Source organism: Girardinichthys multiradiatus, chromosome 7 (genome assembly GCF_021462225.1).
Source record: "Girardinichthys multiradiatus isolate DD_20200921_A chromosome 7, DD_fGirMul_XY1, whole genome shotgun sequence".
Lineage (NCBI taxonomy): Eukaryota > Metazoa > Chordata > Actinopteri > Cyprinodontiformes > Goodeidae > Girardinichthys > Girardinichthys multiradiatus.
The window spans coordinates 36,052,920-36,078,594 of NC_061800.1; the positions used below are offsets into that span (position 1 = coordinate 36,052,920).

Sequence of the window (25,675 nt, forward strand, 5' to 3'; positions counted from 1 at the left end):
AAGAAATCCGATCCTATCAGAAACAGCGGTACCGATAGCATGGAGGAAAACGGTGCTTTTCAGCGACATCGGCTGGCCAGTCTGTTGATGAAGGTACAAAACAAACACACATACGGCCACCAGCCGTAACATAGCTGTTGTGGTTTTATTTTGTGATATTTGTCCCAAGATTGAAGCAGTACTTCACAGGAGGAGGGCCAACTTAGCGTTGGGCACCCAGTTGAAACACACACAAAAAAAAAAAAAACAGATAAAAAGGTTCTGGACTGTTAGGTTCTGGAGAAAAAACATTTAGGAATCAATTGTGGAAACAGGCCCTAAGAGTTCAACAAACTCTAAAGGTCGCAAAGTAAGAAAATTCTTACTAATGAGTACCTTTTAAGGTCATTAGAGAAATAATCATTTATTCAGACCAAGAAAATGGATCCCAAAAAACTGAATGAATAAAAATGTGTTAAAAGAATCACTTGCCTTTTAGGACTTCTATAGTTGGAAGGGGGGAGAAGATCTCTACTTTTGATGGGGAGTATCCAGCAAAACACCTTGTAGTGTCTAAAACTGGCTGGAGAGGACAGAGACATGGACAAAGACAGAATTACTAGTTTAGGAATCTGCTTTGAGAAAAACAATTATGAATCTTTACACTTCCGCAAATAACATAGGGCGGCATATCTAAATACCTATTTCAGAGGAAACCAAGCCCCCTTAAATACAACCTTTACCTGAACCTTACCTACAAGCTCTGCATATACTACGCTGAGATTCTCTTGGAACCACAAGTAAACAACAATATGGCACAGCACGGCCATGCAGAACATTTAATGTTTGTTTTATATTTTAATTGTTAATTGCCAATCAACATGAGCTATAATCAGAGAAATGGTTGAATATTAAATAAAAATGTATAAATCTGCATTAAAACAATTGACTGAACATATTTGAAATGAGTTAAATTAAACTGCACTTGCAGCAAGAGGGTCCTAGGTTCAAATATCAGCCTGGATTCTTTCTGCATGTTCCTTCCATGCATGTGCGGCTTCTCTGCAGTTACTCCAGCTTCTTCCCATAGTCTTACCTGTTACACACGTGGACAAAATTGTTGGTACCCCTCGGTTAATGAAAGAAAAACTCACAATGGTCACAGAAACAACTTGAATCTGACAAAAGTAATAATGAATAAAAATTCTATGAAAATGAACAAACGAAAGTCAGACATTGCTTTTCAAACATGCTTCGATAGAATTATTTTTAAAAATAAACTCATGAAAGAGCCCTGGACAGAAATGATGGTACCCTTAACTTAATATTTTGTTGCACAACCTTTTGAGGCAATCACTGCAATCAAATGATTCCTATAAATGTCAGTGAGACTTCTGCACCTCTCAGCAGGTATTTTGGTCCACTCTTCATGAGCAAACTGCTCCAGTTGTCTCAGGTTTGAAGGGTACCATTTCCAGACGGCATGTTTCAGCTCCTTCCAAAGATGCTCAATAGTATTTAGGTCAGGGTTCATAGAAGGCCACTTCAGAATAGTCCAATGTTTTCCTCTTAGCCATTCTTGGGTGTTTGTAGCTGTGTGTTTTGGGTCATTATCCTGTTGCAAGACCCATGACCTGCGACTGAGACCAAGCTTTCTGACACTCGGCAGCACATTTCTCTCTAGAATCCCTTGATAGTCTTGAGATTTCATTATACCTGCACAGATTCAAGACACCCTGTACCAGATGCAGCAAAGCAGCCCCAGAACATAACAGAGCCTCCTCCATGTTTCACAGCAGGGACAGTGTTCTTTTCTTCATATGCTTCATTTTATCTGTCTGTGAACATAGAGCTGATGTGCCTTGCCAAAAAGTTCAATTTTTGTCTCATCTGTCCATAGGACATTCTCCCAGAAGCTTTGTGGCTTGTCTACATGTAGTTTGGCAAATTCCAGTCTGGCTTTTTTATGATTTGTTTTCAACAACGGTGTTCTCCTTGGTCGTCTCTCATTAAGTCCAGTTTGCCTCAAACAACGTCGGATGGTGCGATTTGACACTGCTCCTTGAGCTTGAAGTTAATCTTTAATCTCTATAGAAGTTATTCTGGGCTCTTTTGTTACCGTTCGTATTATCCGTCTCTTTATTTTGTCATCAATTTTCCTCCTGCGGCCATGTCCAGGGAGGTTGGCTACAGTCCCGTGGATCTTAAATTTCTGAATAATATGTGCCATTGTAGTCACAGGAACATGAAGGTGCTTGAAGATGGTCTTATAACCTTTACCTTTAACATGCTTGTCTATAATTTTCTTTCTAATCTCCTGAGACAACTCTTTTCTTCGCTTCCTCTGGTCCATGTTGAGTGTGGTACACACCATGTCACCAAACAGCACAGTGACTACCTGTAGTCCTATATATAGACCCACTGACTGATTACAAGAATGTAGACACCTGTGATCTCCCTTTGGTCACATTATTTTCATGGGTACCATCATTTTTGTCCAGGCCTGTTTCATGAGTTCATTTTTTAAATAATTCTGTTGAAGCATGTTTGAAAAACAATGTCTGACTTTCAATTGTTCATTTTCATAGAATTTTTATCCATTATTACCTTTGTCAGATTCAAGTTATTTCTGTGAACATTGTGGGTTTTTCTTTCATTAACCGAGGGGTACCAACAATTTTGTCCATGTGTGTACTTCCTGTAGCTTTAGATAGAACAACCTCAGAGGCCATAATAAAGTTGAAGATATAACTTGTAAATTTAACTTGGTAAAATAAATGCTTCATTGATCTGTGGGGAATTAATCATGAGTTATCATTGTGTTGAAATGTTTGATCCAGATGTGGAGATTTGATCTCAGAGGGAACACAGAAACAAAAGGTAAGAACTATTTAATTTGGAGCTGTTTGGTATTTTTCAAAGTGTTATGGGGTGAGAATGTTTAATTAAAAGGCATGTCAGCAATAGTATGAAAATACCTAGACCTGCTGGATGATTTTTTTCCTTTCAAGATAATAAAAATGTTTAGCACTGGGTTGCATCCATCAATCATCTACACCCGATTGTCCTTGCAGGGTTGTGGGGGAGCTGGTGCCTATCTCCAGTGGTCATTGGGCAGGGGGTGGGGTATAACCTGGACAGTTTGCCCGTCCATCACAGGGACATATCATCCTGAAAACACACACTCATACCTAAAGGCAATCTAGAGACCAATAACAGTTAGGTTTTTTGAACTGTGGGAGGAAGCCAGAGTACCCAGGGAGAACCCACACATGCACAGGGAGAACATGCAAACTTCATGCAGAAAGTCCCCAGGCTGGGAATCAAACCCAGGACCTTCTTGCTACAAGGCAGCAGTGCTACCAACTGTGCCACTGTGCAGCTCACCGGGTTGCATGCTGGCTAAATGAAATTTCGAAGTATATCAAAATTTATATTTTTTACCATTTGCCCTGTCTTACATAGAATTGCACTGTGTTAGGATGGTCAAAACCGTTTCTGCAGCAACACACAACACCTGCTGGGGAAGGAAGCCACAAAGAGTAGACGCCTCCATAGGATATATTTGCAAATATTCAGCTTCTTGTCAGTGTATAAAGATGCAAACCTGCAGTTTCATTTTCTCCTCCTTTCTCTTCTTCGTGTCTTCTAGGTCCCTTACTCTGAATTTGAGAAGCAGAGAACTCAGGACAAACAGGTCCAATACCTTCATGACAAGATCTTTTCTTCTATTTCCAAGTTTAGATTAAGTGATTTTACAAGTTAAAAACAATTTACTTAATCTATACTCAAATATACTGCACTATTTGGATAGTAATACTACTGGTAAACTTTTTCCAATCTACTTCTGTGACTGTTCAAGTTAAACTTGGACTTTGAGGATTGTTGTGGATATTATACATGAAAAAAAGGCTACTGCTAGTGTCAAGGTAGTTCTGGCAATTCATGTGATAAATCTAAGGACAAATGATAAAGTGTAAATATTGTGAATTTCCATATAAATTAAAAGGTTCAAAATGATATGGTCACGAGATGTAAATGTTGTATATTGTATGTTGTGTGCCCACAACATACAATATACAACCGCAAACTTGTACATGTATTTTACATCTATTTTATGTAACAGACCAACACAAAGAAGGATTTAAATAGGAAGTGGAAGGGAAATGATGGGTTTTAAAAGTTTAGCAAATAGAAATGTGAAAACTCTGGTATTTTTATTCAGTTAATTTGAGTCAACTCTAAGTAAACCCATGTTTTTCTGCAATTAGGACTGCATTTCCTTTGAGGCATGTTTCCACCAGCTTTGCAAATTTATAGATGAACAGTTTTGCTAATTTTTCTTTCTAGAGTAATAGAAAGCATTGGTAAACACTTTAAGTCTTGCAACAAATATGAATTGGCCATTCTAACAAAGGGATTTGCTTTGATCTAAACTACTTTATTGCAGCATTGGGTGTATATTCAGGGTCACTGTGCTGGTGGAAGAACACCACGACAAGTGTCTTCCAGGATTGTCTGCGTATATATATATATATATATATATATATACATTAGTCTCATCTGACATGTGGCAAACTGAAAGGGGGACTTTTTATGATTTTCTTTCAAAAATGACTTTCTTCTTGCCACCTTTCCATGAATGTCAGATTTGGGAAATGCACGAGCAAATGTTATGTCCACAGATTCTCCCTCCTGAACTGTGGATCTCTGCAGCTCCTGCAGAGTTAGTGTGGCCTCTTAGCTTTAGCATTATTGTTTGTGGTTGCAATGTGATGAATAAATGTTGAAAGGTTCAGGGCTCTTTACTTTTATTTGATGACACAATTTGCTGCATTATTGGCTGGACTGGTGGTGGGTATGCAACTTAAAAAGATACAAAGCTGATATTATCTAGAGATATAGATAACTAAAATAATATTTCCATTTTACAGCATTACTTATTACTCTATTATTAGCTGTCCCCATAAGATTAATTTCCTCATGTTGCTGGTGAAACAAGACAACAATGTTTGTGATTAATTTATCCCAAACAAAATGTTTTTGTTTCTAAATTTTATTTGTAAGTGGTTTTGGATTCATTTGTAAGTCGCTTTTAATAAAAGCATCTGCTAAACCCTTTTACATTAATAAGTGGAAAAATGATCTCCAACAACTCCCACCAGTTAAAAATTAGTTTTTCTGGGACGTAGAAGAAATACTGATTTGATAAAAGTTGGATGTAAAAGAAAGCAGTGGAGGAATTTTGGCCTGTTAGATGCTGTGTAGATAATGATAGTTGATGATCTACTGGTCCTCTTCAGCCAAGGCCTGCCCGCTCCTAATAGAACATAGAAAACATAAAGTTCTTGTTGCAGCTATTAACTGATAACTAATGCAACTGATAAATAATGCAACAAGTAACACATCAGGTGTTTGATAAACCTGTGTTTATAATTACCTCAAAGAGAAAGGGGGCAGCATGATGGTGGGGGGGTGTGCTGTAAGGACCAGCTCTCCCCTTACAGCTTCCATCATTATGTTCTGGAGCGTGTTCAACAAAATATCCTCAATAACATCAACAGGAGCAAGCTCAGGCCAATGTGTGGTCTGGGTTCGAGAAATTGTCTCTGAACATCCTGCGGCTCTTTCTCCGTCTACTGTCCCATTCACCAGAACTGGAGGTTGAGGTGAAGATGGGAGAATGGAGGAGGGATTAGTAGAGGGGTAAGGTTGGTAGGGTGGAGGCCTGAAGGCTAAAGCCATCAGAGACTCGAGAAAAGTTTTATCATCAAGCAGATTTCTGGAATGTAAAAGAAAAACAATTAAAAACAAAACGTGCAATAGGAAGTTCACACACACCGAGTTGTTTTTCTCTGCATGTTACTTGTAAAGAGAAGTGAGTACGTCCACGAGGATGTCTCTCCCAGCCCCATGTGTTGATAAAAACAGCTCAGCAGAGAGGGATGTGCTTAAAGAATTGCGTGCAGTTTGCTGGGTCCTAGTCAACTGAAGGTATCTACATAAAAAAGCAGTGAAAATAAAGGATCACCCACTGTTTAACACACAATTAACAAAACTTTAAATGCAAAAAGATAGTAGTGTAGTAACAGAAGATGTTTTAGCAAAATTTTGTAATTATACTAACTTCAGTGTGAAAAGGTACTACCTAAAATGCTTGTCATACTGGTCAGGAAAGCGCGTGAAGTAGTCCAGAAGGTCATGGGAGTGGGCTGTCACACTCAGGTGCAGCAGACAAGGCTGAGGGGGTTGGGGGCGCCTCCGTACTTTAGCTGCTTCTCGCTGTAGCTGTCTCTCAGCTCTCGTTTTATTGGCATATAAACTGCTGACTGCTTCGCTACTACTGCTGGTAAAGATAGGAGGAAGAGTCTGAAGTGGAAGTGGACAAGTTATAATACAGTAAGGTTTTGCTCCGTTAGGTTCATGTTTTTACATCATGTGTAAAAAGCAGTGGCATGACTAAGATGGGAACTAAAGACAACCTTGTATTTTCTGAAGGGTGGCCCTTTTCTTGCAGGAGGTATCTGTATTAAAAATAAAATATTGTAAAGACAGTGAAAACATTGTCGTAATTTAACAAACTGTCTTTCAAGTCAGACCTCATCTACTAAAACTCTTTGACTGTCAGAAGCGCTCCTGTCTGTAATTATAAATTCATCTTGCTGTCGTTTTTTTTCTGCCTCCCAGCGCTGCAAGGCATTGTGGTTCTCAACGAGTGCAGCTTCGTGAGTAACCTGGAGAGAAGAAAGTGACACAACATGGGATAGTGCTTAATTGTGTAGTGAAGGAAAAATGTACATGTTTTTTTTTTTATCTGTTTCAAATAAAAACCTTGCAAGTCTGGCGCTTTGTCTCTACCAGTTTTTTACATCTGGAGACTGAGATGTTTGACAATTCTTTGCAAACTCACGCTTCATCAGATTGCATTGAAAGTATTGCTACAGCTTAATGATGTTTCTGAATTATGGCTGTTTTTGGTATTTTATTAACTATTCTTATCTTGATTCTTCTTACCTTCTTCTTATCTTAATCAGTCAAAGGACTAGATGTGAATCACCTAAAAGGTCAGCTATAATGTAGCAGCAGTTGGAATTACTTTTAATTCAATTTTTTACCCCTAGATGTAGCTATGATACTGTTAATGCCATGGAGAAGGTTCAGGTAATGAAGGAATCCTCTTGTCTCTCTTGTTTGTGAACAAGCTGGCACATATAAGGTCAGCTTAACGTCATTAAGGTGGCCTTGACTAGGGTTTGTGTAACCCTATGATCCTGAGGGCTATGTTGCCCGAAGCTTTAGTTCCTGTTTAGGTCACGTATGACAAAATGGCCTCAGGAGAGGGGTCAGATAAAGAGCGATTCATGGAGTCTGATGATACGGCGACCACAGGAGCCTGTGGGAGAGCGCCTGGTGGTTGAGCTTTGTCATGAGATATGGATCATGACCAAAAGAATTAGATCCCAGATACAAGCGGCCAAAATGAGTTTTTTCTGGAGAATGGACAGACAGACAGAGAGAGGAGCTCCGCCATCTGGGGGTGGCTCAAAGTAAAGCCGCTGCTTCACCTCATGGAAAGGAGTGAGCTGAGGTGACTATATATCCCATCTGGCCTGGGAACTGTTTGGGATCTCCCAGAATGAGGTGGAGGATATCACCGAGGAGAGGGATGTTTGGGGATCCCTCCTGAAATTGTTGCCCCCGTGGTCCATTCTCAGATAAGTGGAGTACAATGGATGAATGGATGGATAAAAGTTATAATCTAGTAGAGTGCATCAAATGGTGACATTTATGTTTAAGTTGTACCTTGTCCCTTTTTAAATAAAGTCAAGATTCACAGCCTTTGACTTTGCCCTTTTGTAACATACATATGTTTTGCTCATGCTCCCCCTAACTCAGATTTTAATAAACAACAACGTAAGTTATCATAACTATGCAGACGACACACAGCTATACGTTACAATGTCACCAGGTGACTATGAACCCATTCAAGCGCTGGGTAAATGCTTAGAAGAAATCAATGCATGGATGTGCCAACATTTTCCTCAGCTGAATCAAAACAAAACTCAAGTAATAATCTTTGGACCAAAGGAAGAGCGTTTAAAAGGTAGCACACAGCTTCATTTAATACAGCTAGAAACCACCAATCAGGCTAGAAACCTGGGTGCAGTGATGGACTCAGACCTGAACCTTCAGAGGCACATAAAGAAAGTAATAAGGTCGGTCTTCTATCACCTAAAAAACATCTCCAGGATTAAAGGACTAATGTCTCAGCAGGACCTTGAAAAACTAATTCATGCGTTCATCTTTAGTAGAATTGATTACTGCAACGGTGTCTTCACAGGTCTGCCTAAAAAGTCGATCAGACAGCTGCAGTTGATCCAGAACGCTGCTGCCCGCGTCCTCACCAGAACTAAGAAAGTAGCGCACATCAGCCCGGTTCTAAAGTCCCTACACTGGCTCCCTGTAGCTCGGAGAATAGACTTTAAAATACTTCTCTTAGTCTATAAATCACTGAATGGCTTAGCACCAAAATACATTACAGACTTGTTGTCAGTGTATCAACCACCCAGACCTCTCAGGTCTTCTGGCTCAAATCTACTCTGCATACCCAGAACCAGAACCAAACATGGAGAAGCAGCTTTTAGTTCTTATGCTCCACAAATATAGAATAAACTCCCAGAAAACTGTAAAAGCGCCGAAACCCTAAATTGCTTTAAATCAAGATTAAAAACTTATTTGTTTAGAGTGGCCTTTGACTGGGCCATCTAAACATTATTAGTTAAGTTTTCAGTCCAATTTTCCTTTCATTTTTTTATCCATCATTCTATTCTCTTTATTTTTTAATTACCTTTATGTCACTATAATGTACTTTGCCTATTATGTTTTTTATTTTATTTTTTCCATCATGTGAAGCACTTTGAATTGTCTTGCTACTGAAATGTGCTATATAAATAAACTTGCCTTGCCTTTGATCTAAAACATTTTATAGTTGTTTTGGCTGAATGGTTATTTTCCATGATTGCTTTTTCCTTGCTGAACAAAAGTAACCCTCAAACATTATGCTCCTATCATCGTTTTTCACCAAGAGGGAATCTTTTTGTTCATGGTAATGTGCAGTGTTTAGTTTATCCCCAACATATTCATTTTTCAGCTTGTCAGTGTACATGGACAGCCATGAAGGTCTTTGTAGGTCTGCAGATGTACCACTCTTTCTATTTTTGAACGATGGATTAGCAAGCCCTCCATCGGATGCTCAAAAATTGGGATATTGTTTTATAACCTAACCCTAATATAAGGTTCACATCACACCACACCTCTCTGGTGCAATCCTTGGTTTTCATGCTGTATTTCACTCAACAAACCCCTGAGGTTGTCACAGAAAAGCTGCATTCATTCTGCCATTAAACTACACACAGATTAATTTGACTAATTAGAAGACTCTTGAAGGGTGATTACGAGAAAAATAGTTTTTTATTTGTGAAAAAAAAACATGTAGCATTTCCCTTCCAGTCCATAGGCATGCATTACTTTGGTGTTGGTCTATTACATAAAATCCCAAAAGTACATAGTCTGTGGTTGTAACATGACAAATGTGCAAATGTCTGGAGGGGCGGCATACAGCAGCCTTGATTCTAGAGCAACACTTTGGTACCTGACATATGAGATCTAGCTGATAGACAGTGGGGTAATCAGCCATGAAAGTCAGGACGACAATAGCACACTCTCCTGGACCAAGACAGCCTCGCTCTGGATGGATCTGTACCACCTGTAATAACACATGCATAAGAGAGAAAATGCTTAGATGGGCTAAAATGATAACTCTTGTAGTTTTTTGTATAAAAATAATAAATTGGTAGGGCAAACTTGTTGGTTGCGCTGTGTGGGAATCTCCCAGAAATAGTAAACAGTGTCTACGTGGGACAAACTGGTGAGGAAGAGGACTCTCGAAGACTTTGTATGAACAGGGATATCTCCAAAAAAGACACTGTTATCGGACAAGAAAGCCCTCTGCACAGACACACATACAGTCAGAGATGGATTTGGAAAATTCAAGTAATGTAAGATACACAACCATCATGTTTCTAATAAAAGGCAAATTTGCCAAGATCTTTCTTTTACAAAAAATTATTGAAGAATATTTGCTAAAGACAAGGGCTGAATGTGCAGATGCACTTACCTGTCCTGGAAATGGCCCCCTCTGCACACGGTGTTCAAGAGCCTTATTAACACTGCATTCAATGGGGTTAGAAGAGCTTGTTGATGATGCATCAAACCCACATCCCACAAACTTTATGATCACTGAATCCCTTTCCTGGATTTGGATAGGAACATCCATCTGTCCGTGATACAAACAAAACAATTTAGGGACAAGAGTGTAAAAACCCTGCCCAATTAAAATCTACAATATGAGGAATTATGGTATAATGTGGTTCATTATCATCAATCTAACCTTTAAACTCAGATCACCCATTAACTACAAGGTCAGTATGACCCTAATGATAAAGCTACATGGGATATGATTTTAAAAAAGGTAAACAACACATCATTTAAATCATACATGGTACATCTTAGCCTCCAGTGGAGAGAAGATCCATTCCAGTGTGGCTTTAGTCCCAGGGAAAACATCTCCCTGTGGACTGAGGCAACTCAAGACTGGATGATTATAGTTATCCATCTGAAGCTGGGACAACATGGCTTGGTCCACTTCATAATATACTGGCACTGCGCCACCATTGTACAATTCGTACATCTAAATAGGTATTAAATACAAATGTGAGATTTTTCTTAGAAACTTTATGCAGACTGAGGCTTTAATGTGAAAAGATTTGAGATTTTTATTCAATTAATAATAAAATGTTTTTTTATTTTAAAAAAGGCATACCTGTCGTGGAGGACTAGAATCCCCGATAGCTACAGACGTGAATACATGTTGATTGGAAGCAAAGTGGAGATATGGTTCCTTTCGGTCCACTGTCACTCCTTGAAAGTTTAGCTGAACACAGAAAAAGTGCAATGATCAACAACATCCCTAAAACAACGTTTTGCTTATGACAGCAAAGACACCAGTTTTTTTAGTTTTTTTTGCAGAACATGTCAAGTAGTTAGCAATGCATGGTAATGATGTTTTCATTTTTGATGCATTTGATTTGCCTTAGACGTTGGAACCAGAATCTGGGAATGACGTAATCGCCATGTTTTGTAATTCTAGTTCCAAATTAGAGAAGAGATGGCATTTCCTTTCTGTGCCCAGTGACCAGGCCCACTACTCTTAGCAATACAAGCTGGTAACAATATATTTTCAGTTCAGAACAATAAGCAAGGACGGCCACTGATTAATTCTGACTTGGTAAAACAGAGGCTAACCCAGAGTTCAGATTCAATAGGACTTCCACCCAAATAAACAGTGCAAGGTACAGAAATACAGATTGAAAAACGGATTATGCAGGATTTGGAAATGGATTTTAAAGCGTGTTTCCACTATGGGTTTCTGAACATTTATTTCTCCAAAACTTTATCTTTTTCACATACACACACCGGGCACTTTATTAGGTACACCTTGCTAGTACCGGGTTGGACCCACTTTTGCCTTCAAAACTGCTTTAATCCTTCGTGGCATAGATTCAACAAGGTACTGGAAACATTCCGCAGAGAGTTTGGTCCATATTGACATGATAGCATCACACAGATGCTGCAGATTTGTCGGCTGCACATCCATGATGCGAATCTCCCGTTCCACCACATCCCAAAGGTGTTCTATTGGATTGAGATCTGGTGACTGTGGAGGCCATCTGAGTCCAGTGAACTCATTGTCATGTTCAAGAAACCAGTCTGACATGATTTGTGCTTTATGACATGGCTCGTTATCCTGCTGGATGTAACCATCAGAAGATGGGTATACTGTGGTCATAAAGGGATGGACATGGTCAGCGACAATACTCATGTAGGCTGAGCCATTATACCACCACCAGCCAGAACCGTTGATACGAGGCAGGATGGATCCATGCTTTCATGTTGTTGATGCCAAATTCTGACCCTACCGTCCGAATGTCGCAGCAGAAATCGAGACTCATCAGACCACGCAACTTTTTTCCAATCTTCTATTGTGCAATTTTGGTGATATACTCTTCTGCATGCCTTGGTTGTAACAAGTGGTTATTTCAATCAGCTCGAACCAGTCTGGCCATTCTCCTCTGACCTCTGGTATCAACAAGGCATTTGCGCCCACAGAACTGCCACTCACTGGATATTTTCTTTTTTTCTAACCATTCTCTGTAAACCCTAGAGATGGTAGTGCGTGAAAATCCCAGTAGATCAGCAGTTTCTGAAATACTCTGACCAGCCCGTCTGGCACCAACAACCATGCCACGTTCAAAGTCACTTAAATCACCTTTCTTCCCCATTCTGATGCTCAGTTTGAACTGCAGTAGATCGTCTTGACCATGTCTACATGCCTAAATGCATTGAGTTGTTGTCATGTGGTTGGCTGATTAGAAATTTGCGTTAACAAGCAGTTGGACAGGTGTACCTAATAAAGTGGCCGGTGAGTGTAGATTACATCCCCTGAACCTGAGTGGGTTCTCCTCCTGCAGGACAGCTGCTCTACTCGGGAGACAGAGATCTCTGTGAAGTCCATATTGTGATTACTAGCAGCAAAAACAGACTAATACTGCATCAATCTTAGATTGTTTGATAGCAGTTAAAAGCCACCCCAGCACTACCACCCCAAATTGAGTGGAAATAAGAAAAAAAAAAAGGACAATTACAATCAGGATTATAGTGGGCTGTATAAAGTCATCATTTATGACAATTTTATAGCAGTTAAGCTCTGAAACTGAATTAAAACCTGTTTTAATTCAGAAGATGTCTGTAATAATATAAAAATCTTTAGCAATTAAAGCCTGTGAGAAGTGTAACCTAGGATGAATAACCACACACACATGCAGTTGCTCCAGCAGCACTTTTGCTGCACTCAAACTTTTCCTGAAAAAGCTCCTGCAGTGGAAACACACATTAACTAAACTGTGGTAAATGTGTGAGGTTCAATTTGCCAGTACAGCAGCTGAACAAGGAGTCTCAATGATATATGCTTCACTCACAATATGAGTTTTATCTCCTAGATCTAAAAGAAGAAAGATTCTACTTTAAAGATATTCATACTTATTAAATGATGATAAATTAAATGTTGTACAATAAATAGGTGGCACACACAGTACTAGTTACTTATTCATGAACGTATTCCTTAAGGGTGGGAAAGCAAAAATGACAGAAATACATTATTATCAGCTTGTACTGCCTGTAGTTAACCTTGTCACAAACACAAGCAAATGCCATAACCTTCAATACATTATGCAACTAGCATGCATTAAACTGTGACTTTATTCCTAGATGCAAACTGTAACTTCTTGGGTAAATTGTACAGAGCTTTAGAGTTCAATAAAATAAAGTTAAGTGTAAGAAACCTCACCAAAATCTCTCTGCCAAAATTGAGTTTGAACACAACAGGAAGTCGGTCAGTTCCAATAAAGTCATGACTGTGAAGGAAAAAGACTTGAAAGGTGTAATCTGATGCTTACCAAAAATAATGACTCATTTGCTTCAACATTTGAAAAAAAAAAAAGATTTTTTAAATTCTGATTTTAAAAGTTTAAAGTTTTTCTAAATTTACACTATAATGATAACCTGTTATATAGTGTAATGACCCTGACCTGTAGCTGAAGCTTACTGCCCTCTTCTGGTCAGGAAGCAAAGTTCCAGAACGAGGGGAAACTCTGAAGAGTTGATTGTCTTGAACCTGTAAATAAACAAAACATATATAAACTAATATATATATTAATACAAAAAATAATTATATAATTGTATTAATATGTATGTTGTATGCATCATTAACTTTAAATTGAGCAAAATGTATATCCAATTATAATAATTAAAATAAGAACTTTGTATTGTTTATTAGGTATTTTATGAAAACATTTCAGCATGCCATTTCTTGTTAAAATTTTTATTTTCTCTTTTTTTTTTTATGATACCCCTTGAACTATATTCGTTTTGGAAATGCATGTGTTATTTTCTGTTGCAATACAAACTTCTTAGTTGGAGAAAAATAACATTAACACCAAATCTGCCAGGGGTATAAATTATAAAAAATGTGCATAACTACACAGTATGACCTTCATTTGATGCAGGTCTGTGCTGCTAAACTCTCCTGTCACCGCCCAGTCCTCCAGCTCCATTTCTTGGTCCTCTGGAGATAAGAATACCCTAATGTTGAACATGAAGCATAAAAATAATAAATAAAATAATCTGTTTAATCTGTAACTTCTCTTGTTAAACTATTTCCTTGGAATGTGAATTGTAAAATACTAAAATAGCAAAACATGTTTCTTCTCCCATGTACACCGAATGGCTTGACTGTGTTTTCTGCGGTTTGTTGTTTACATACCAGTCTACAGGGATAGAACCAGGGTTGCAAAACATCAATATGAAATCTGAGGGATCTGAATTCAGAGGAGCAGCACCAAAATTAAAATCCAACATGACTTTGGTGAAGATGGAGGGGCTGTTGTGCAGACTACGGAAATAAGCAAAAGAGAAGATCAAGCACACAGCACAACCTGACATAATTAAGAGTTCTTCTTAAAGAACGTATTAAACTGCTGGACTTACTCTTCAACGATAAATACTAATTCTATTTTTTAGCAAAGGTATTATCACTGAAGTGACAGCAACTGACCTGTGCTTGGTGGGTGTTTTGAAAGTAAGTTCTGTAGGGGAGGGGGTGGAAAGCAGGTGCTCATTGAGGCTGTCTAATGAGAAGAGTTTCCACAAATATTCCTTGGAGAGCCTGGCCACGCTGCCACCGCAACATGCATCAATCACCTGTAAGGTGGGGAACACCCCCTGAGCTCGTACTTCACACAGTTTCTGAGGAGGACATAAGCCAAAGCCTGGAAAGAAGACAGGCAGATGCAGTAACTCACAGAGGGAAAAGTTTTTATATCATGCATTACTCTCTGATGATATCATCTGTTTACCACTGGCATTTAAAATCTGGTAGCGGATGGCCCAACGGTACCGGCCCTGTGTGCAAAGTCTGAGAGTGGATTGGAGTAGCAGAGTGGAATGTGATGCGATTGTTCCCATTTGACAGTACAGATGCAGGGCTTAAAGAGGCAGGAAGCAAACTACTGTCAACCCAAGTACCACATATGCTGATTAAATGGAAAGAACTTATAAAGATCAAACATGCAAAGTACAACTCTTATAAAGAAAGCCAAAAAAACATCTAATTACCACTGTTATCTTCAGAATTGGGGAGATTTTCTTCCAGCATCTGCTCTAAAGAGAGACGGAAAGAGACGGGGCAGGGGCTTTTGTTCACGAGAGGAATCTCAACTGAGCGACAGCTTCCAACTAAAGTCTCTCCCACATCTAGGACTTCTTTCACTGCCTGGAAAGTAAAAGAAACATGCAGGAACTGGTTGATTACATTTCTTTTCATTGCTTATTTTTACTCCAGGACAGCATGGTAGTGTTTTTGTCTCTGTATTGGTTGGTAATAGAAAAAATAAAACATCTAATGCACATTGTGTACAAAGCACAAGGACAGTCCCACCTCAATGGAACCAGTCGAGCTCATTCCAATCAGTTCTAGGGTGAGGTGCAACTCCTCAGAGTCATCACTCTGGAAGCTGAGAGTAGGTTTGAATGTGTATGTTTTCTCTGCCAGAGGACTAAAGGACCACGTCTGAAGCTGGGATAAATGCAAACATCAAAATAAAGATTGCTTAAAATATCAGTCTTCAGTCACAAACTCTTCTACAGTTGCTAAACTATTCATACCCCTTGAACGTCTTCACATTTTGTCTCGTTACAACCAATAACTTCAACTTATTTATTGGGATTTTAATTATTACCAACACCAATTAGTGCATAGTTGTGTGGAGACAAAAGAAAGAAAAATAACTTTTAAGTTAAGTCAAGTTTATTTATATAGCCCTTTTCAGCAACAAGGCACTCAAGGCACTGTACATATGGAAAAACATTACAATGATACAGAAAATCAAACAGAGGTAATTAAAAAAAAATAAAAATAAAGATAAAATAAAGAGAATAGAATGATGGATAAGAAAATGACTGGTGGAGCACTTCTCCATGGAAACATTTTCTTCCCAGAAATGACTTTCACTTTAATTGGAGCAATTAAATTAATGATATCAGAGATTTTAGAATGAAAGTTGTCTACCAGCTCATCTACAGTGTTACAGGGCAAAGTGGAGGTAGAAGATTAAATCTGGTTAAAGGTTTCAGCAGCACTTTCCTTAAAGATGCATTTTCTTATAATGACTCTTTGGCAAACTGAGTCATTGCAGATGATGCTTTCAAAAATAACAGAAAAGTGGTCAGATAGAGCAACATCAGTTACAGACACCTTGGAAATGTTTAGACCCTTAGTGATGATCAAGTCCAAAATATGTCCCTGTTTGTGCGTTCGCTCTTTAACATGTTGAGTCAAACCAACATTTCTAAGAGTGACACATAGATCTATTGCACTTCTGTCTTCAGGATTGTCCATGTGAATGTTGAAGTCTCCCACAATAATTAAACAGTCATAATCAACATATATCACAGATAAAAGCTCATTAAAATCACTGAAAAAGTTTGTTTGTAAATATTCAAGAACATGGTTTGGACCGGGCTCTTTACCTGGAGAGCCAAATATTCAAAAGAGTCAAATTTGCCCAGAAATACTTTTTTACACTCTAATAAATTTTTAAACAAAGTGGCCACCCCTCCACCTTTTCTTTGCTGTCTGCTCTCACAAAGAAAATTGTAGTTCGGAGGCGTCGCCTCTATCAGAATGGGAGCTTCATTAAATTCATGTAACCATGTTTCTGATAAAAACATAACATCAAGATTGTGGTCAGTAATGAAGTCAATGATTAAAAATGATTTTCCTGACAGAGATCTAATGTTCAATAAAGCCAGTTTATATGACTTAGTTGCTGATACTAACTCTGTGTCTGGTTGTACCTGACAGTTTATGGCTTTTGTTGATTGTTTATTACTGTCTCTTATCCTTTCGGCTTTGTTCTTTCTGTCACGTATAAGCACAGAGATTTTACAACTATCTCCTATTAGGGGCCCAAGTTTTTCCTGGACATGCTCATTTCTGATAGAGTTACCACTGGGGCCCAGACTGTATCACAGAGAAGTGATTTGAAGGTCCTGATTAGGAGGAGATAGATTAGGAGGTGGTGGGGCTCTGCGGCATTTGGAAGATGTTGGTTTAGTAGCAGGGCCTCGGCCACGGGGGGTGTTGAATGGAGAAGATGTCAGAGCCATTTGGGTCTCGACTTTAAGAGCTGCTTTAATGTTATCAGAATTCAGTAAAGTAAAAAGCGGGGTCAGTGGGGAGATGGGGGAGTTCTTTGCAGTCGGGGTCTGGGGTGAGGGGGGTTTACCGGGTGTGTCGGTCTGGGTCTGGGTTTTGGGGGAGGGGGGTATAATGGGGGCGTCCTCCTCTCCTGTGGATTTCAGGGAGACCTTTTGTGATGACCTCTCTTTCTCAGCCAACTGGCCGGTTGTCTCTGCTGGAGCTGTTGGAGGCAGCGTTATCATTGTTGTTGATACTCCATGTTCTCTGCTGAAGGTCGAAGCTGCTGGCGGATTATTTACTGAATAGAAGAGATTAGATGTGAGACGTCTGGCTCCTGGCTTGTTCAAACAGAAACCATCTTGCTTGAAGAGTTTTCTTTTTTCCTAAAAAATATTAAAGTTGTCGATGATGTTCACAGGGGTGGTGGCACATGTTTTTTTCAACCGTTTATTAATTATCAGAAGTCTCGAAAAAACCTCATCTCCACAGAAAATCGGTGCAAAGGGTCCGCTGAGAAACACCTTGATATTGAGACCTCCAACAATATTCAGAAGACAAGTGAAATCCTCCTTCAGTCCTTCTGATTTTTTCTTAGCCACGTCATCCATGGTTCCACAGTGTATAATAAGGTTTTCTAGAGACGGGCGCTTTTCTGTGATTGCAAGAATATTCTCTGAAATATCAGACACCACGTTACTGGTACCTATCATAACTTCTGTGTTTTTCTTGTTGCAGAAGTTTTTAATCCCATCCACAGCTGTGTTGCCCACTATTAGGGTTCTCTGTCCGGTGGGGGGCTTTTTATCTGGCAGCTTAGGAGAAGACTGTGTAGAGTGAAGGTTGTTCTGAAACCTTTTATTGTTCTCAGAAGATGGATCATTTTCCTGGTTTTCATTCTGTAGTGGAGTAAATCTGTTTTGGAGGGGAACTCCATTATTTCCAGCTGTCTCACTCCTATCATTTGTTGTGACAGCAGCTCGCTGTCAAAGTCTCCTTTTCCCAGGGGTAAGAGTGGCTGAAAAAAGCCATAAGAAGTCCTGTTTACAGTTTGCTACAAGCCAGGTAGGGGACATGGCAAACATGTGGAAGAAATTGCTGAAACTTAACTTTTTGGCCTTTATGCAAATGTATGTTGAAAAACGAGCACTACACATCTCCCTCAACACACCATCTCCACAATGAACCATGGTATGACGAGTAGAGGAATAGAGTTAAATTCAGGGCAACCCTAAAAGAAAACCTGTTAGAGCAGGGTGTCCAAAGTGTGACTGATTTCTGACCACAATTCAAGAGTCGTACATATTTGGCCCCCAGCACAAGTGGTTCATGCAGAGACATTTTTTGAAATCATAGCCAAATCTTTATTGATAAATTGAAAACCTTTCTAAAACTACACGCATTTCCATAATCAAAAAAAGTTTTAAAAAACCTCACAAATGTGTGAATTATTTTTATCATATTTTTGTCGCCCGCAAGCACCTTTTACTGATTTTGGTCCATGTGGCAAAAATTAGGACACCATTGTTAGAGGCTACAAAAGACATTCACCTTCCTGCAGGCCAACTAGCTAGGCACACTGCCAGAGCTACAATGGAATGTTTTAGATCAAAACCTCTTCATGTTTAATAATGGTGCAATAAAAGTCCAAACCTACATAAAATTAGGGATCTGTGAAATAACTTGAAAAGTACTAAGTCTAAAATGTTTTGCAAAGAATGGGCTGAAATTGTACTTTCTCTATATAGAAACCTTTTAGAATGACATACATAACTTGCAGTTGTATTATAAAAAATTAAAAAAAGCATGTACCATTTACCTGCACTTCCAGGTGCAAAATATGAAAATGTTCAAGGGGTCTGACTACTTTTGCAATGTACTGAATCTAAATACACAGTATGTGGGACTGTGTCTTACTGAGCTTTCATTGGGATGCAGTTTGCCAGCATCTGGTTTGACAAAGATAAGCGTCTGTTCAGTCTCTGAAATGCTCCACTGAAACCTGTCATGGAGAACAATCACAGAAAGCCAGCTGTAATGTTAATGATGTTGAGGTATTTCCAAAGTACAATCACAACATAAAAAATGTCTGAAAACCAGGAGCAGAATGAGAACAGGAAAATAACAAATCAATCAACTAACTTGACCGGCACGCAGCTTAAGTTCCTGATGGAATGGGTGCGCTGGGTTTTCGAGCCGACAGCGGTTGGGTGGAAATATAAACGGCTGCCGTTTTCAAAAGACACACGTGGCTTTTCAAAAACACTCACAACTGTCAGTTCCTAAGTGAGGACAAAGATTTAACAGATTCAAATTAAAAGTTCCCAGAACAGTCCAAATAAATTTTACCACATCATATGGTCTTGAGTAGTGTGGTACCTTTGTGAATTTAGCTGCATTGAGCTGCAGTGGTAAGTTGAACAACTGCTTGTGACTGTCCTCTGTGGGAACTGCTCTGATGGTAATGATTTGGTGATTTCCTGGCTGGATCAAACCACAGGCTGGCAAAATATGTACCGATTTTGGCAAGGCATTGTCTGGTCTGTGATTCAGGCAGAAGGTGAGAGGATGATCTCCATCATTCTGCAGTAGCACGGTCTGACAAGAGATACCACTTAGAGTTGGCAACACCTAACATGAACAAAGTGATAATGATCAATTAACAAATCTTTTACTTGGATGTATTACAGATAAATTTACAGACAATAAAACACACATTAAAAAATAAAAGTAAAAACAACTTCTAAGACCTTTTATCCTATAATTATGTACAGGGTAATATATGTTTTTTTTACTCTGCAGGGACACTTAAAATCAATTAAAATATTGTACCTAAACAGTAAAGGAAATTAATAATGAAGGAAATATAAGTATGATTTTTAAAGCAAAACAAATTAAAATGTATTTTGTCTAAATTAACAATTGCAATAGGTTGCAATCATGTGAAAAGTAATTACACCCTAAATTTATTTAAATTATGCCACACTGATGGGTTTTAAACATAAATAGCCTCTTTAAGATCATGCCATACAATTCAATTAGATTTAGGTCTGGACTTTGACTAGGCCGCTCCAAAAGAGGTGGACTTTCTGGTGTGCTGCTGATTATTATCCTGCTGCGCAACCCAAGAGCATTTAAGCTTTAGGTCACAAATTGGTGATCAGATATTCTCCTTCAGAACTTTATGCTGGAGAGCAAAATTTGTGATTCAACAGTTTACTACAAGCCATCCTGGATCCAGCCACAGGCCATCGGACAACAAACACCAATGAATGTTGGAGTGATGTTGGTGTGATGTGATCTTTTCCCAAATTGCTGTGTTAGTTTTACAGCAGATATAGCAGGACACACTGTTCAAAAAGTTCCACTTTTGTCTCTTCAATCCACCAAGGGTTTTCCTAATAGTCTTGGGCATTGTAAGGATGTTTTTTGGCAAATATAAGGTGTGTTTCTGTGAATTGTTTGGTTTCTCTCTCATGGATGTTGTTAGTGCCTGGTAAATTTCTTATTGTTGAATCATGAACACAGACCTTAACTGACGCAAGTGGGGCTGCAGTGCCTTAGATGTTCTGTATTCTTTTTTTGGGGGGTCTGTCATGAATGAGCTGTTGAAAAACTCTTAAATTGTAATTTTGGTAGGCCAGCCACTCCTGGGAAGCTCTACCACTGTTCCATGTTTTCTCCATTTGTGGTAATGGCTCTCACTTTGACTCCCCGAGGTCTCACAGCCTTAAAAAATGACTTTCCAAAAATGACCCTCTGCAGACAGATAAATGTCAGTGATTTGGTTTCCTGTCTGTTCCTACATTTTACCACAGGCTGGGATGTATTGCTTTTTGAAATCTTTTAGTCTACTTTATGCTGTCAGGCAGGTTCTATTTCGGTTACTTCTTAATTGTAGCGCTTTAGCAATAATCAGGCATGGTTGCGGATAGTGAAATTGAGGCTACTCAGCTGTCTAAAAATGTGATTAATCACAGTTAACTTTTGCTTCAAAAAATTCTCCTCCATTTTTTTTTTTTATTGTGTCTTATTTTAACTGCTTTTTTAAAGAGTCCAGAGTCAACTAAATGTAGTTATAGTGGCAGACAGAAATCTGTAAAGGGACAAATAGTTTTTTACAGCACTGAGCACTGTAATCTTACAGGTTTTTTAAATGTACCATCCATCCATTCATCCAGTACACAGCTGTTATTCTGCTATTTCTGCTATTTTGAAGATTTTAACTGGAGGTGTTCTTTTATTTGTTGTGAAGAGGTTCTGTTTTTTACTTAAGCACTGGATCTAATAACAGTTACAAAATGGGTGTTTTGGGGAGTTCTTCTAGCTTACCACTTGATGGGGCTTCAAAATGCAGCTTGGGGTGAAATGCTCTTTGTCTGGCTGAAAGGAGTGGCCAATGACTCTGACCGTCGCACACCAAGGCTGACATGGAAGTTTTTCTGTATCAGGATCATCCTGTGGCATCCAGAGAGGCACAGTGATATTAAAACAGCTGGAAATCAGGACATTGTTTGGTTTTTAAAACAAACTAAAAAGTCTCAGGTGCACAGCTGTATTAGTGTGATTTCCAGAATGAACCAATTGAGGTATTTAATACTACCTTATAGTATGCAAAGCACTCAAGCTCTCCTCCATGCAGGGTATTGACCTGTTTTGGTTCATACGTCACACGCACAGTGGTTGACTTCAGTGGGGCCAACTCAAATGATGAGGGAGCAACACAAAAGGGGGAATCTTGGATTACAGTCCAAATTAGGCTTGAACAGAATCATAAGCATTGTAAGTGTTCAAATATAGTCACATTTCGCACAAAAATAAATGAAAACCTTACTTCCATTTTGGCTAACAAAAGTCCCTAACAAGATGACATACCTGAGCTTCCCTTTGGCATGGTTTGTAATGGAAACACACTGTGAGACAGCAGACGAGGTGGACGAAGGGGATGTCGTTTTGTGATTGAACAGCAGTTCACTCGGTTCAATAGTTACAAATGGGAGTGATGGAAAGGAAAGAGGATCCATGCTGATTTTATTAAATTTCTCCATGGGTGTGACCGAAATGACAGAAGCACTGTTTAGTTCCTGTGAAATGTGTGGAAAAAATGGCACAACAAAGATTAAGAGTTATTAAATCAAACATGGTATCATTTTTAAGAAAGTTTGGGTTTAGAAGTGAAAATGATTTGTGGGCTAGAGCACCTCCTGTTGGTTCAGGAGTGTATTTTGATCTCGCTGCAAGTCACACACAGAGTCTGGTGAGTTCTGCAAGCGGCACCACTGATGCTTGTACACAGCCAAGTGCTCAGGTTTTAATATTGCTGGCTGCTGACAATCTGAGTGACATGTACCAATCAAGTCCAGAAACAAAGGCTCCTGAAAATTTGATCAATGAAATATTCAGAAACATTTAGTACTCTCTTTGCATTTTGTGAGTATGTCTACATTTGCCTTTCTTACCCTGTGCAGTATGAGACATGCCACTCTTCTGTGGTGTGCCATAGGGTGTTTGGGTCTGTACAGGACCTTGACTTTGATATTGCCATGTGGGAGCACAGTGCCACATGCTGGTAAAACACTAAAAACACTGTTTCTACAGTCTATATTCCATTGGTAGATAGCCTGAACAGGGGAAGAGTTCAGCAGCTCCACCGTTTTTACTGCTGATCCTCTTTCTTCAACACACCTGAAGTCGACCACAGAAGAGGACAAACAGACTTTGGGACCTGAAAGCAAAAACGTTGTTTTTGATATAAGGAGAACTCATTTTTGGTTCCTTAAATACTATCCTCCATTACTTGCAAAAAATGTGTTGTCTTTTTTTTATTATTTTAGTGCATGCCTCTTACCTGTACACTTTCCTGTGAGTTTGATCCGAGTTTTGCTGAGTGCCCCTCTGTAACTCAGAAACAAATACTCCACAGAGACTATGTCAACCACAGCGGGAGAATAGGTGACCAAAACTTGTTGCGATCCACCCGGCATCATTTTACCACTGGTGACATCACAACGGAAGTCTGAACCAAACATGTCTGCCCCCCCAGACAGCCGTGACAGAGAAAAGCTCACATTAACCTAATAAAAAGAAGCAACAGGGAAAATGTAAGAATGTGAGAAAACCCAGAGTCTGAACTCTAGGTTGTGCATTCACACGTATCTACTACTTACAGGAGAAGGATTGAAGATTTCAAAGTGTGTACTCAAACTCTGACCAACAGGCACTGACCCAAAGTGCAACTCAGGATCACCATGGCTGTTTCTTTCTTTTTTACTGGGATTTCTTAATTGAAGATAAGGATATTTGGCTGAAAAAAAAAACAGTCAGATTTAATTTAAACTAAAAATAGGAATTGTTGAGATACATGTTAAACCTGTAATAGTAATTAATATCATAACATGCACTGCTGGAAGTGTAGGTGTTTTGTATACAGGCTCAAATTTATACAATCCATACAACCCCTCTTGCATTTGGATAAATGTCACTTAGCAAGTCGTACCTCACCCACAAACGTTTTATAGTCATCAGCAAGTTCCGGCTAAATATTTGACCACTCTTCTCATCTGAAATGGTAGAGCTGTTTTAAATTTATGGAATTCTCAATTTTAAGCAAGTTCCAGGTTATGGTATGCTTGCACCTTGGTGATCGTTTCCTAAACACCCCGACTAATTTCTTTTTATCAAAAGCTGACAGTTTTGGTCAGATCAGTGAAACACGATAGCAGGATAATGGTCTCAAACACAAAAAAAAACTGGTCTTTGAAGGGGTAAAACAGGCTAAAATGAATCTTTTGAAATGTTCCAACTTCAATCATGTTGAAAATATATGAACTATGCTAAACAGATGACAGCAAACTAACACATTTCAATTAGCTCTACTATTTCTGCAAAGAATAACAGAAAAATATCAAGACAGAATAATGGCAGAACCTTGTTTACAGCAACAATATATTTCTTTTTTTTTATTGCAATTTGGACGTCTACCCAAATATTAGTAGAAGTGTATGGATATGTTTGAGCCTGTATGGATAATTACACACAGCTCAATTAATGTGTGGATTCTACTCATCTCTTTCTTTCTAGATTATTCTAGCTCATGTCTGGTCTCAGCAGTACCTATCCCCTGTAGAAGCACAGTACAGCATCTATCAGCTTTGTCCCCATCTTCTCCAAATCTGCAGTGTGCCTGCTGCTGGAACACCTGCGCCTCTAGCGGCTGGAAGTCCACTGCGATTAGACACTCCTGACCGGGTTTTAACAGGCCTTGTTCTGGAATGAGCTGGAAAGGTGCTGCACAATCCCATTTAAATGACAGCAAAACCTTACTGAAAGAGAAAAATTAGGAAAAGTTGAAGAGATAACAATGACTCAAGAGAAACTGCTTAAAAAATATATATTTGGATAAGAGTTCTTAGACGATTATCAAAGAAAATCACACTTTTTATGTATGCAGGGACATACAAACATACACTAAGAACGATCAAAGGTACCTGACATTTTTTAGCGGTAAACTGGTTTGTGTGGAATGCTGAACAGCACAGAGAGGGAGCATCACTGTTTCAGGCACCTTCAGAGCATGACTTGGAAGCACGGCATGGAGGCATACTTGAATGCTTCCCTCCTTAGCTTGAAACTGAATGCTGTCCTTATACTCACACTGCCCCATGCAATCAAACAGAAACAAAATCAAGCTATGTGACATGAAAATACAGCTACATAAGCTATACAGTTGTCCATTCGCTAATTTTGTGTATCCCATTAAGTTCAGGTGATGTTTACGTCAATTGTGGAATACCCTACCCTTTGGAAAGGTCTAAAGGTGACCAGTAAGGAGAATGAAGTCCCAGGGCAAAGAACAACTGTTTCAGGATTCACGGTTGAGAAAAACATGGATTCTGGACCTCTGTGAGGAGAAAAGGGGAGGAGCTATTGTCCTCTTGATCTAACAGTATAGTTTGGAGCTGTGTTTGTGCATTCGTGTTACCTAATGTGTAGCTTCTGCAGCTTGTCACGAATGTTCTTTAACACCAGTGTCTTGGTGTACTCTCTTCCAAGGACCCAATCCTCCCATAACAGCTCTGGTCTGGTCTCCAGACCTAAGAAGCAGTTTTTTTGGCCAGATGATTTTCTCCGAGAGCGTTTTCTGTCTGGGAGCAGCGGTTCCTGTGAAGAGGAATGTTGCATGGGGTGCACATTTGGGAAATAACAAGGATTAATGACTAGAATAAAGTAACAGTCGATCAATCAGCTGCCATTAATTCAGTTTATTTGTATACAGTGCTTTGCTAAGTATTCTTAAAAAGTATGGCTTGTATATATTGACTC

The 25,675-nt window shown here is 39.1% G+C and overlaps 1 protein-coding gene and 1 long non-coding RNA gene across 3 annotated transcripts in view; one reads left to right on the plus strand and one right to left on the minus strand.

Annotated features, from left to right (window-relative positions):
- Positions 1–6,820, plus strand: LOC124871682. Its single transcript, XR_007039078.1, has 3 exons — positions 1–93; positions 3,632–3,676; positions 6,667–6,820. It is a non-coding gene; the product is annotated as an uncharacterized LOC124871682 (long non-coding RNA).
- The window catches only part of cfap65 (cilia and flagella associated protein 65), a 25,796-nt gene continuing 5,138 nt past the window's right edge, over positions 5,018–25,675 (minus strand). Inside the window, exons 3-35 of one of the 2 annotated variants that reach the window (XM_047371151.1) lie at positions 25,335–25,513; positions 25,151–25,253; positions 24,841–25,007; positions 24,467–24,675; positions 23,521–23,657; positions 23,202–23,427; positions 22,813–23,078; positions 22,555–22,728; positions 22,229–22,437; positions 21,957–22,113; positions 21,686–21,811; positions 19,733–19,984; positions 19,496–19,635; positions 19,271–19,355; positions 15,593–15,730; positions 15,271–15,427; positions 15,012–15,140; positions 14,711–14,924; positions 14,420–14,548; positions 14,148–14,238; positions 13,686–13,771; positions 13,445–13,511; positions 10,862–10,972; positions 10,538–10,729; positions 10,157–10,315; positions 9,844–9,987; positions 9,632–9,745; positions 6,579–6,713; positions 6,462–6,503; positions 6,128–6,348; positions 5,846–5,977; positions 5,420–5,761; positions 5,018–5,299 (exon numbers count right to left, since the gene is read on the minus strand). In XM_047371151.1, coding sequence (XP_047227107.1) covers positions 5,266–5,299; positions 5,420–5,761; positions 5,846–5,977; positions 6,128–6,348; positions 6,462–6,503; positions 6,579–6,713; positions 9,632–9,745; positions 9,844–9,987; positions 10,157–10,315; positions 10,538–10,729; positions 10,862–10,972; positions 13,445–13,511; positions 13,686–13,771; positions 14,148–14,238; positions 14,420–14,548; positions 14,711–14,924; positions 15,012–15,140; positions 15,271–15,427; positions 15,593–15,730; positions 19,271–19,355; positions 19,496–19,635; positions 19,733–19,984; positions 21,686–21,811; positions 21,957–22,113; positions 22,229–22,437; positions 22,555–22,728; positions 22,813–23,078; positions 23,202–23,427; positions 23,521–23,657; positions 24,467–24,675; positions 24,841–25,007; positions 25,151–25,253; positions 25,335–25,513 — 5,067 coding nt within the window. In that variant the 3' untranslated portion in view covers positions 5,018–5,265. The remainder of the gene's footprint in view (positions 5,300–5,419; positions 5,762–5,845; positions 5,978–6,127; positions 6,349–6,461; positions 6,504–6,578; positions 6,714–9,631; positions 9,746–9,843; positions 9,988–10,156; positions 10,316–10,537; positions 10,730–10,861; positions 10,973–13,444; positions 13,512–13,685; positions 13,772–14,147; positions 14,239–14,419; positions 14,549–14,710; positions 14,925–15,011; positions 15,141–15,270; positions 15,428–15,592; positions 15,731–19,270; positions 19,356–19,495; positions 19,636–19,732; positions 19,985–21,685; positions 21,812–21,956; positions 22,114–22,228; positions 22,438–22,554; positions 22,729–22,812; positions 23,079–23,201; positions 23,428–23,520; positions 23,658–24,466; positions 24,676–24,840; positions 25,008–25,150; positions 25,254–25,334; positions 25,514–25,675) is intronic. The other variant, XM_047371152.1, reaches the window with a different exon arrangement.